This window comes from Trematomus bernacchii, unplaced genomic scaffold (genome assembly GCF_902827165.1).
Source record: "Trematomus bernacchii unplaced genomic scaffold, fTreBer1.1, whole genome shotgun sequence".
Lineage (NCBI taxonomy): Eukaryota > Metazoa > Chordata > Actinopteri > Perciformes > Nototheniidae > Trematomus > Trematomus bernacchii.
This window is the reverse complement of record NW_022987739.1, coordinates 1,549,746-1,561,457: the sequence shown is the minus strand read 5'-3', so window position 1 is coordinate 1,561,457 and position 11,712 is coordinate 1,549,746. Positions and strand designations below refer to the sequence as shown.

At 38.4% G+C, this 11,712-nt stretch overlaps 1 protein-coding gene across 1 annotated transcript; it reads left to right on the top strand.

The window, feature by feature from the left end:
- Nucleotides 1–848: 848 nt before the first annotated feature.
- LOC117495613 (calreticulin-like) lies at nucleotides 849–7,894 on the top strand. The gene is made up of 9 exons (XM_034146965.1): nucleotides 849–1,071; nucleotides 1,597–1,698; nucleotides 3,037–3,240; nucleotides 3,582–3,676; nucleotides 3,963–4,172; nucleotides 4,379–4,492; nucleotides 5,614–5,757; nucleotides 5,857–5,949; nucleotides 6,161–7,894. Exons 1-9 carry the CDS (start codon nucleotides 978–980, stop codon nucleotides 6,389–6,391), a joined length of 1,287 nt encoding a protein of 428 aa, XP_034002856.1. The 5' UTR covers nucleotides 849–977; the 3' UTR covers nucleotides 6,392–7,894.
- The last annotated feature ends 3,818 nt before the right edge of the window (nucleotides 7,895–11,712 follow it).

Sequence of the window (11,712 nt, the reverse complement as noted above, 5' to 3'; positions counted from 1 at the left end):
AAATTATGTGAAAAATAATAACAGACAGATGCTAAATCCTATTGGAAATGACAATAAAACATAAATCAAACTATAATACAGAGATACTAAGAACAGAGACCACTGATACATTGAACAATTGAAACGATTGATCAAATAAATTGTTTTGTGTGGAATTAAATCAGTGTTAAAACTGAAGAATTGTACAACCTAATATGTATATTTGAGATAAATAAACCCATTTGTTCTTCAGGGCAGTATATGTCAAAGTATGACACTTAATTTGGCTTCAGATGCATTCAAAAAATGTATATCTCAGATTTCCCATTAAATAATCATGTTTATTTTGATTTTCCTCCATTTACATTATTCACATACGTTCATAGACTGTATATAGGGTACTAATTAATACAATAAAATAAAAATAATTCACTCACATTTCCATTTATTTCTTTAAGCTTGAAAAACAGTTGAAATTAAGGATCAAATAAATTGTTTTTTTGTGAAATTAAAACAGTGAATATATAAGAAACGCTTTAAAAATAAACCCATTTGTTCTTTTAGGCAATATACTTCCACATATGACATCTAGTTTGGCATCAGATGCATTAAAAAACGGTGATATTCCTGATTTTCCATAAAATAAACCATGTTGATTGTGATTTTTCGTCCATTCACATCATTCACCTACGCCGCATCATCGCTCTTCCCTGGGCGTGTATTAAGCAAACGCGTGGTCTTCTCCTATTGGCCACGGCATTAATCCGTCAAGATTCCCCTTCCTCTGATTGGCCGAAAACAGCAGCGCTTCCTCATTGAGGTTCGGAGCCGGCGGCCAATCAGATTCAGACATCTGTTCTGAGCCGAGAGGAGAGCCTCAGCCTTTTTCACATTACTGAGAGACTGCGCCGAATAACAACGCCTGCTGCTCGGTTATTTAGACTTATTTGTGATTAAATTAGTGTTTCTTATTCCTCAGGGTGCTTTAACTCTGCACAATGACCGCCCTGTCGCTGCTTTTGATGGCGGTGTCGGCCGTATCTGCACTGGCCGACTCCAATATATATATGCGAGAGCAATTTGAAGATGGGGGTAAGATCCTTTTATTCAATATATTAGTCCAAACTACATCATTTATTCTTATGTGTTTCATTCAATATAACAATACTGTATCAGTGCATGAATGGTGGTGGCTATATTCATATTTGGTGGTTAGATTTTTTTTGCATGACAGGTCATAAATCAGCATTTCTGTTTAATGTTCTGCTTCAGTTTGATATGCATTAGGTGTCCACGGGCTTCATTCATCTTTTGACCCCCTATCTCCTCCCTTCCTGTCTGTCCTCTCTCTCAATTTTACCCCCCAGCTATTATCAGTCTGACTCCCCATCCCCCCCTCCCCCCTGCACGTCTCTCCCCTGGTCCTCCTCAGTCACCCTTCTTTACCCAAAGCTGTCTTTTATCACCTTTTTCCTTATAGAAAACACAGGCAGTGATTTGTCCTTGCACCACATCCACATCTGCACCTGCTCCCATGCATCACCAGAGGTGGATGTGAAGCCTGTGAGTGTTTCCTTGCAGCTGAACCTAATTTTATTTTATATTTTCCTCCTGCAGATGCCTGGAATAGTCGCTGGGTTGAATCCAAACACAAGACCGACTACGGCCAGTTTGTCCTGACTGCAGGGAAGTTCTACGGAGATGCCGAGCAAGACAAAGGTAAAGGGGGGGGGGGGGGGGGGGGGGGAGAGGTTAGGTTTAATCCACCCTCTGTGGATTTGTGCAAGGTGGTTAACTCCCACATTGTTTTGAAAGAAGGGTGTGTATCCCCTGTTTATCCAATGGGCTTTAGTGGGAGTTTTGTTTGAGCCTGAGCTATATAAGTAAATAAAGGTTTTGATGAGGGCCATTACTTTAAATGTTTTACTTGCTTATTTTATGAGCCAAAGTACTGAGGCATTATATATTCTTTAATAGAAGTCATATGGTTTTATCCAAACAAGTTTTTTAAATTAAGTCCAAGTGTATGCGATTTTATCTCCCTGGACGGAGATTGGAGATATATAATTACTAGAGGCATTAGGGGTCAAACTTGTTAATTTGCATTACTTATTTATTTTACGAGGTGTAGAAGTACTCAGATCGTGTATTTGAGTAAAAGTAGAAGTACTCAGGTCTTGTACTTGAGTAAAAGTAGAAGTATCAGAGTGTAGTAATACTCTGTTACAGTAAAAGTCCTGCAATCAAAATGTTACTCAAGTAAAAGTAGAAAAGTATTATCATCAGAATATACTTTAAGTACCAAAAGTAAAAGTACTCATTGTGCAGATTGGTCCATTTCAGAATAATATATATGATATGTTTTATAATGATTGATCATTAAAGTGTTCTCAAAGCTGGTAAAGGTGCAGCTAGTTTGAATGACTTTGTATACTGCAGGGTAGCTTGTGGATTTACTCCAGGTGGAACTAAAGTCTGATTTAAGAGTTGAATATATTTCACATCATTCATCCAAATCTGTAAAGTAATTTAAGGTATTAAATAAATGTAGTGGAGTAGAAGTACAAAGTAGCCTAACATGGAAATACTCAAGTAAAGTACCTCAAAATTGTACTAAAGAACAGTACTTGAGTAAATATACTTCGTTACTTCCCACCTCTGGGTATTTTTCGAGGTTCCCAGAAATTAATCATGAGTGTAAATGTTGACATCCCTAATTATTAGTGTTGTTATTATTATTACTAATATTCTTATTCTTATTCTTACTATTCTTATAATTTCATTATATGTATTATTATTAAATGTATTGGTTTTCGATTATTATTTATTTAATAACGTATATTATAATGATTTTTATAAATGTATTATTATAACAAAAAAATACATCCACAATTTTCTTCTCTTATCTTCTTTCAAATGTCGTATAAACTATATGGATTCAGCTGGGGAAAAAGTGCAGACATGTTTGTGAAATTAGCTCAAGTACACACATTTTAAAACAATCTGACCTGACGGTGTTTTATTTAAATTAAAATAACCCTTGTGTTTTCTCCGCAGGTCTGCAGACGAGTCAGGACGCTCGCTTCTACGCCTCCTCGTCCCGTTTTGATGACTTCAGCAATAAAGGCGAGCCCCTGGTGATCCAGTTCAGCGTGAAGCACGAGCAGAGCATCGACTGTGGGGGGGGCTACATCAAGCTGTTCCCCTCCAGCCTCAACCAGGAGGAGATGCACGGAGACTCCGTCTACAACCTCATGTTCGGTCAGTGAGGACAAATGCATCTCCTTAATTACTACACTGATAACAGTACAAGTAATCTGTGGATTTCCCCATTTCTAAAAAAACCTATTATGGCATTTCCCCCTATTTTTCCGTTTATCTTGTATGTATTTTCCATATTTGTAAAGCACTTTGTGTGTTTCTTTCAATATGTCTGATTCTTTATTATAATTTAAATCCAAACCACATTATAATACATATTACATATATAAACATTTGTAAATAGTTAAACAATTTCTTCAGTACCAGAGGCATGATGAAGTGCATTACAAGAAGGATTTGTAAAAACTCAAATGTATTTATTTGTTTGTTATCTTGTTCAGGTCCGGACATTTGCGGCCCCGGCACAAAGAAGGTTCACGTCATCTTCAACTACCAAGGCAAAAACCATCTGATCAACAAGGACATCAGGTGCAAGGTGAGGAATCCATTATTGTTCTTATATTAACTTGGGACATGTCAAACGTGTTTTCTAATCAGGTTTACAGATATAGGGAATTTGCTTTGATGTAAACAATGCATGTATTAGACAGTAAGGCAGTGGGGAGGGTGTGTGGGAGAGAAACTCCCTCTGGAGGGAACACAGGGATCTTAGCCTTTGCAGACCATTTACGTGTACAGAAACCTATAACACACACTACAGGAAAGGGAACACCACAGAAAGCAGAATAGAGCCTCTTTAAGATTTCCTTTATTCCCTGCAGGATGATGAGTACTCCCACCTGTACACGCTGATCTTGAACCCCGACAACACGTACGAGGTGAAGATCGACAACAAGAAGGTGGAGTCTGGCAGTCTGGAGGAGGACTGGGACGTCCTGCCGCCCAAAAAAGTGAAAGACCCCGAAGCCAAGAAGCCGGAGGACTGGGATGACCAGGAGAAGGTCCCCGACCCGGAAGATCAGAAACCAGAGGTCGGTACACTTCAAAAACATTTTTTTTCTCTCTATCATTCAGGGAGGCATTTTTTTAAACAGTACACGTTTATATTTGGCTTGATAGACTATATTCACCTAATTTTAATGTAGGGAACGACAATATATATTGGGGTCCTGAAGTAATGGGCCATTGTATAGGAAATGTTGTTTAAATTCTTGTCTTCTTTCATTGACTTTGTCAGGATTGGGACAAGGCAGAGAACATTCCCGACCCCGACGCTAAGAAGCCCGAAGACTGGGACGAAGAGATGGACGGAGAGTGGGAGCCGCCCATGGTCGCTAACCCTGAATACAAGGTAACAGAAAAAAACTTAAAAGCCACTAACCGCTAAGCTAAAGGCGGCTAATGTTGGGCTATAAAGGAACTACAGCACGGTCACATGACTTCACGTCACCACCGCTAAGCTAATGTTGGGCTATAAATAGGGATGCTCCGATCGCCAATTTTGGGGCCGATCGCCGGAATCAGTATCGACCGATACCGATCGCCGATCGAGTGGGCGGGGCCTATGGGGATCTTCCATTTAAAGTGATGTTTAAAACTCAGTTAATGGGGCTCATTCACTGGCGCTTCCACAAACAACAGCCAACATAATTATTACATTAAAATGAAGTACATTATTCAAGTTTACATTAACTTTGGATAATAACACGGGAGAAATGAGTGGAAGCGCTCTCTTTTCCTCTCCCCCCCTCTCTCTCTCTCTCCTGACAGCCTGTCAGTATCTCATGCAGCTCACTGATCCAGTAATGAGTGACCCGATAGTGAAGAATAAATATATTTAGAACTAGTTTAGCTTGTTCCAGAGGTAGATAAAATAGCTAAGTGTGTTAGGTCTAACTCTGTTTTGCTCCGCTCACCGGTCCGTCACAGCAGGTGGAGCTGCAGGATTTCTGCTTCACACACGTTGCACACCGCTATTTTACTGAGAAAAGTGTCATGTATTTTACGTCATCATTTTACGTCATGCTCTCGCGTTCGGCATTTTTAGAGAGCACCGATCGATCGGCGGCCGATCAATCGGAGCATCACTAGCTATAAAGGAACTACAGCACGGTCACATGACTTCCCGTCACCACAGCTAAGCTAAAGGTGGCTAATGTTGGGCTATAAAGGAACTACAGCACGGTCACATGACTTCCCGTCACCACCGCTAAGCTAAAGGCGGCTAATGTTGGGCTATAAAGGAACTACAGCACAGTCACATGACTTCACGTCACCACCACTAAGCTAAAAGTGGCTAATGTTGGGCTATAAAGGAACTACAGCACAGTCACATGACTTCACGTCACCACCACTAAGCTAAAAGTGGCTAATGTTGGGCGTGATGACGTTTAGTCGCCTCATTTAGAGACTAACATATTTTCTGTTGGAGAACAAAACGTTTACATTCCCCTCTCTGTCTGGTGTTCACAGGGAGAGTGGAACCCCAAAGAGATCACTAACCCGGCCTACAAGGGCAAGTGGGTCCACCCTGAGGTCGACAACCCGGAGTACACCGCTGATTCTGAGATCTATAAGTATGACAGCATCGGCGTGATCGGACTCGACTTGTGGCAGGTGAGAAGAAACTGCAGCTGATCGTCTTATTATTGAGAAATTTCATTTATTATTATTATGAAGTTCCTAACAGTAAATGTTGATTTCTTGTTGACGCAGGTGAAGTCCGGCACCATCTTTGATAACTTCCTGATCACCAACGACCCAAAGCTGGCAGAGGAAGTGGGAAACGACATGTGGGGTAAAACTAAGGTCAGTGCAGAGTTTTATTTGACTGCATGTATCTCGCTCATGCATTTGTCTATTGAGTAGTTTGTAATTTTTCTAGTGTAACAAAAGAAAAAGAAGGGATTAAACTAAATAAATGTACTTTATTATAGAGTGGTTATATTTTAATGACCATTCAAACACAGAATCATCAATTATACGTTATTTTATTTATTCACATGTGAATCCTCTGCAGGACGCGGAGAAGAAGATGAAGGAAAGCCTAGAGGAGGAGGAGAGGAAGAAGCGCGAGGAAGACGACAATCAGAGGGACGAGGCGAGGGAGAAAGACGAGGAGGAAGAGGAGAAGGATGAGGAGGAGGAAGGAGACGAAGAAGAAGATGATGAGGAGGGAGATGAAGAAGAGCGGGAGGAGGAAGAAGAGGACGATGAAGACACAGACTCTAAACTCAAGGATGAGTTATAAACTCCAACGCAGGAAGTGACTCTGTCAATGAGCCGTAGAGTGGTGCAGGAATGAGTCAGCAGAACCTGGAAATGAGTCAGCATTTTAGCACTTCCTGTCCCCTCGTCTGGAAGTCGATGGTTTTTAGATTTTTGGTTGTTAGCCTGAAATAAGGTCTGTGGTCAACACAAGCTGAAGAGATTTTTACGTTTTGTTCTACGACATAAAATACGTCAGTTAATACCCCACTGGTGCATTTAAAAACAGCGGTTGCTAACAAGTGTATAAATGAGACGACTAAACGTCATCACGCTCAACATTAGCCACCTTTAGCTTAGCGGTGGTGGTGGTGTGACGTCATGTGACCGTGCTGTAGTTCCTTTATAGCCCAACATTAGCTTTTTACTTCAGAAATCATAAGTGGTGTTAAAATGTGGAGATTATTCTGCTGAACAAAACGTGTAAGTATCGTTAACGTTTGTTTGACACGGAGTTTATTTTTGCAATAATCCAAAATCACATGGAGTAATTCCATTGACTTTTTAGCTGAGGGAATCAGGGAGATGCTGCCTTCATGGTCCCGAACAGAAATATGACATCCCTGCACCACTCTATAGGAAGGAGATGATCGACCCTCATGACTGACACCCTGGGGTGGGAGGGTTTTTTTTCATTTGTTTGTTTACAAAATAAGGAAGAAGATGAAAAAAAGGGCAATTATTGTTCTGGTTCCATGTGCTACTACTACTATAATTATTATAAAACGAGGAATAGTGATAGAAATAATTTTAAAAAATCTTAAAGAACAGGAATTCAATCGGTTTACACCCAAACAAAAAGATATAAATTGTCATTCATGGAAAAACACTAAGGTTTTTATGAAGTATAATGAAAGACTGTATTTGGTATGTGGATAATACCATGGTTTTGTTTACCTCATTTGTATGTCTTAATAATATGTGTTTTATTTTGTTGCTTTTTTTGCTGCCTGTCATGTAACTACCCCTTTAAAACCTGTCAATCTCAAAGGACATTAATAGATGTCAATATGCGGGTTATTTTACCTGCTTTTATTTACAATTCTGGATTAAAACAAGGAATATGATGCAAGATATTTGACAACCTGTTGAAAAAAAGTCAATCGGATGGTTAATCGGGGTAAAATGAAATCCCTTGCATAGTTTTGTACTGTATAGCTTTTGGACTTCAATGCACATACTGTAGTCTTGTGTGTTTAATTAAACTGTGCTGAATCTCAGACGTACATTGAGAGCACTCCAGTAGCAGGTTAGCTTTCATTCACTTTGTTTTTTCTCATAATACGTATACACAGAGTTTATTATTGATATCTCTGCACTGCTGTTCCCCGACACATGACCCCCCCGTCTGAGAGGATCCTTTTGTAAACACACATTTTGTACTAATGCTAGTAAAAGTGGAAGTGGGAAGATTTTCATGTTGCTGTGTAAAAAAGCAAAAACAAAGACAGGTGTTCTGCTCAATAAAACCAACCAGTGGAAAATATCAGAAGGCTTTGTGTATTTTCTTTTTCAATTTAAAATAGCTTTTTATTTTATCTACTTTTTGTAGTGGAATGTAACAAAGTATATTCCCTTGTTACATTTTTTTGTGTGTATACATAAAACCTGTTCTCCATGAACTTTTAGGTAGTTATTACTATTAATAATAATAATAATTGTAATACATATTTTAATAGTGTAAGTATTATTGTTATGATTATAATTACCATTCTTAATCATGTTTAATTCTTTTCCATCCATATTTTAACCCATAAGGACCCACCGGGTGTCACATGAACTTTCAATGTTCTGAAAAGTTCCTCATTCAGCTTTAGCCTTGTTTTTATCTCATGAAGTCCCTCAGTGACACACACTGAACAGTCTGGTGGGTCATGGTCCAGGTCATGTGATTTTGTGTTCCCATAACATGTCCAAGATGTCCATGTGCCAGGCTAACACATGTGACAGAACTAGCTACATTTCAAAAGCTTTTTTGTTTGTTGCTAAAGGGAAAATTCAAGCCATTTAAGAATTAAAATGTTTACATAACATGTCCTTTATTACATTTAACCTGTTGTGGAAACATTTCTTGATCAAATTGATATGAAACAAATGAGACAAACATCGCTGTGACACTGATCGGGACTTTAACCCTAAACTTTCACAGTAAACTCAAAGTGACATATATGCACAATTAGAAATATGATTATGATCTGCTCAGTTAATTTAGCTGATTCAATTATATTGAGTTGATATGTTCTTATTCTTCAATTCAAAGAATGTTCAAACTAATTTAAACCAAAAAATCATCCTCGTTAATGAAGTTATATATAAGAGTTATTTTACCATTAAAGCCCAATGTGACATATATATATCACATTTCAGATATGTGACACTAGGGTGGGTTACTTGTCAGAAATGTGTTCTAGGTGGTCTATTTAGTCTAAACTATGTTCCCCTTAATTTTCCCAAAAGTAGAAATGGGTCCGGGTTCTTATATTATTAATATTCATACTAATATCATTGTTAATAATATTCAATATAATTAACAGCTGTTTCTCATCTCTGTTTGAGCGTTACTTGTAGTTTTATAAACTTGGGATAAAGAGAGTTTTTGGTTCATCTTGAGCAGAATTATCTCAAATCTAAAGAGGCATCTTCAGGTTTTTCAGTTAAACTCTGCTCTCTCTAACACGAGGCGCTGCCGGGATTTCAACCCAGGACCTCTTGTTTACTAGACAGGCACTTTGACCCACTAAGCCACAGCACATGTTTAATATAATGTTTTGCAATCGTTTTTTTATTTCAGGATTCAACCTGTATATTACATTTTTTGTGTATTGGTTTTGGTTGGATTCTTTTGTATTCTTACGTCATTTGCTGTCCTCAATACAGGTTGGACCCTGATTAACATTTGAAGAGGAACAGACATTATCTCCCTCTTTAAGCTAAAACTGAGTTTTAAAACAGTATCTTACAAATAGACACTGCTGGGTTTTGAAACAACAATCACCTATTAACTAGACACTAGCTCTTTGACAGTCTGTGGAAACATAAATTATGGTTTAAAGACATTTGTGTCCATAAGGGTCTGAGTGTTTATATATTGGATACACAGTTTGTTATGGACTTCATGTGGGAGCTGAGGATGACATTTCAAACATAAAATAAGCACTAACAACATCACCAAGATGTCTGCAACATGCATGAACACAGCCAACGTTATCCAAACCTATACATAATACAAACACCAAAGTGTTGAGGCCAAAGTCTTAAATGATGCTTTATTGTGTCTTCTTAACGATGCAAGAGATAATATTTCATCTTATTTTAATATTTCTAAGAGCTCTGCTGCCATCTTGTGGTCTGCAGGTAACAGATCACTTTGAGGAACATGTTCTCTTTAAAGCATGTTATAAATACATTTGGAGTCTTTTAGACAATAATGCCACAAGTAAACACTATTTTTTTACTTTAATTGTTACACTTTTTTGGCTGATAATTCTTCAGTTTGAGGATATTTTGACAACAGAGAACATTTAATGCACAGTTTAACTTTAAATATAATATTATGAGGTATGTTGGTCATTAGCAGTACTTTGTGTGTGTGTTTCAACACTTGATCAGGTAACTTCAAGACATACAAAGCAGCTAAAAATACCTCTTTATTACTCTTATTAAATTATTTATTGTTTTATCTCAATATCTGCCTGAACTTAAAAAGCTGGAGGAAAACAGAATTTGTATAACGCAACTAATTCCCTCACCTTTGTCTATATTTCAGTCTTTTTAAACAGTTGTTGAATTCATTTGAACCTTTGAAAATAACAAAAGACAAAATAAACACTTTAGCGCCAGAACTTTACATTTCCATGCTTACTTAAATTCTTATCGCTTCGAAATAAACAGTTAACGATTTAGTCAAATGGGTGCACCAGAAGCCTTTAATGCCTCACAAAAACGATATAGAATATAAAATGAAAATACTCAAAATAATAAATAATTATCCATCTATCTATTGATGTAATTGTTATATTTAATTATTATCTGTTATATTGAGAAAGATCCATTTTTATAAAAATAAGATTCTTGGATTTCTGCAAAAATAACATGGTTCTGCCGTTGCCTAGCAACCAACAGGCAGGCCTCGTTTGGGGGCGGAGCCTAGCGAACGTTCTTTGGTTCTTTGGCTCTGATCTCTGACGTCAGTTCTGGAATGGCTTTGAAGGTGTACATGACGTCACAACAGAGTTTGCAAATAGACCCTGGTTCCTCTGCAGTTCACTTCTTCTCAATTTACTGAGAGGGCCATACGTATTTCTACCCAGCAGACAATTTTACAGACAGCATCCACAGATAATCCAGCATTACAGCATTAATTAATAATATTATTAATTTGTTAGTTATTAGCATTATTAATTAAGCAGCAGACCATTTTACAGACAGAATCCACAGATAATCCATATCATTAATTAATAACATCATTAATTTGTTAGTTATTAACACATTTTAAATAATTACTATGTCTAGAGCAGAAAGTTCTCCGTCAGTGAGGATGTCAGACATCGCAGTGGACGACATTCGTCCATTGTTTGTTCACTTTTGCAAACAGATGAGTGAGGAGCGGTGGGATTTGCTGGATCAAGGATCATCCGACGATGCCGTAAAAATGATTGTGGCAGAGCTGATTTTGAAGTGTGTCAATTTGCTGACAGAAGCCTTCCTAGCTATTTTTAAGGTCACAAAAATGGAAGTTTCTGAGGAGTGTGTTCGGTCCTGTGTGGGCAACATACTCCCTCAGACTTTGGCTGATGTCCTGGATGTGAAAGTCCCTGACGACTGCGACAGCGCAAAAAGCTTGACCGAAATGATTGTCCAGGAGGTTATGGAAAGCGCCAACTCTGTACTCAATTCCAGTTCCAGTGCGGATAATTCGGAGCAAGTATATAGGCGTCTCACTCCCCCCAACAGACTTGGTGTTATGGTCCGTCATGCCTGCGACATGTTGAAAGACTTCCTGGCTAAGATGAAAGGCGTTTTCCGATTCCCAGAAAGAACAGAAAGCCAGGAGCCCTTGATTGAGGTGACCGATAGCGGTTTAGAGGAGGTAGTTACCAGCAACAAGAGCTGTCAGACCTCAGACAAAGGCTCAATCCAATCCGCAGGGCATGGATCTGTTCAGTCCAGAGCTTCAGTTACTAGACCTGTTCAGTCCAGAGCTTCAGTTAATAGATCTGTTCAGTCCAGAGCTTCAGTTACTAGATCCGTTCAGTCCAGAGCTTCAGTTATTGAATCTGTTCAGTCCAAAGCTTTAAGCAGCAG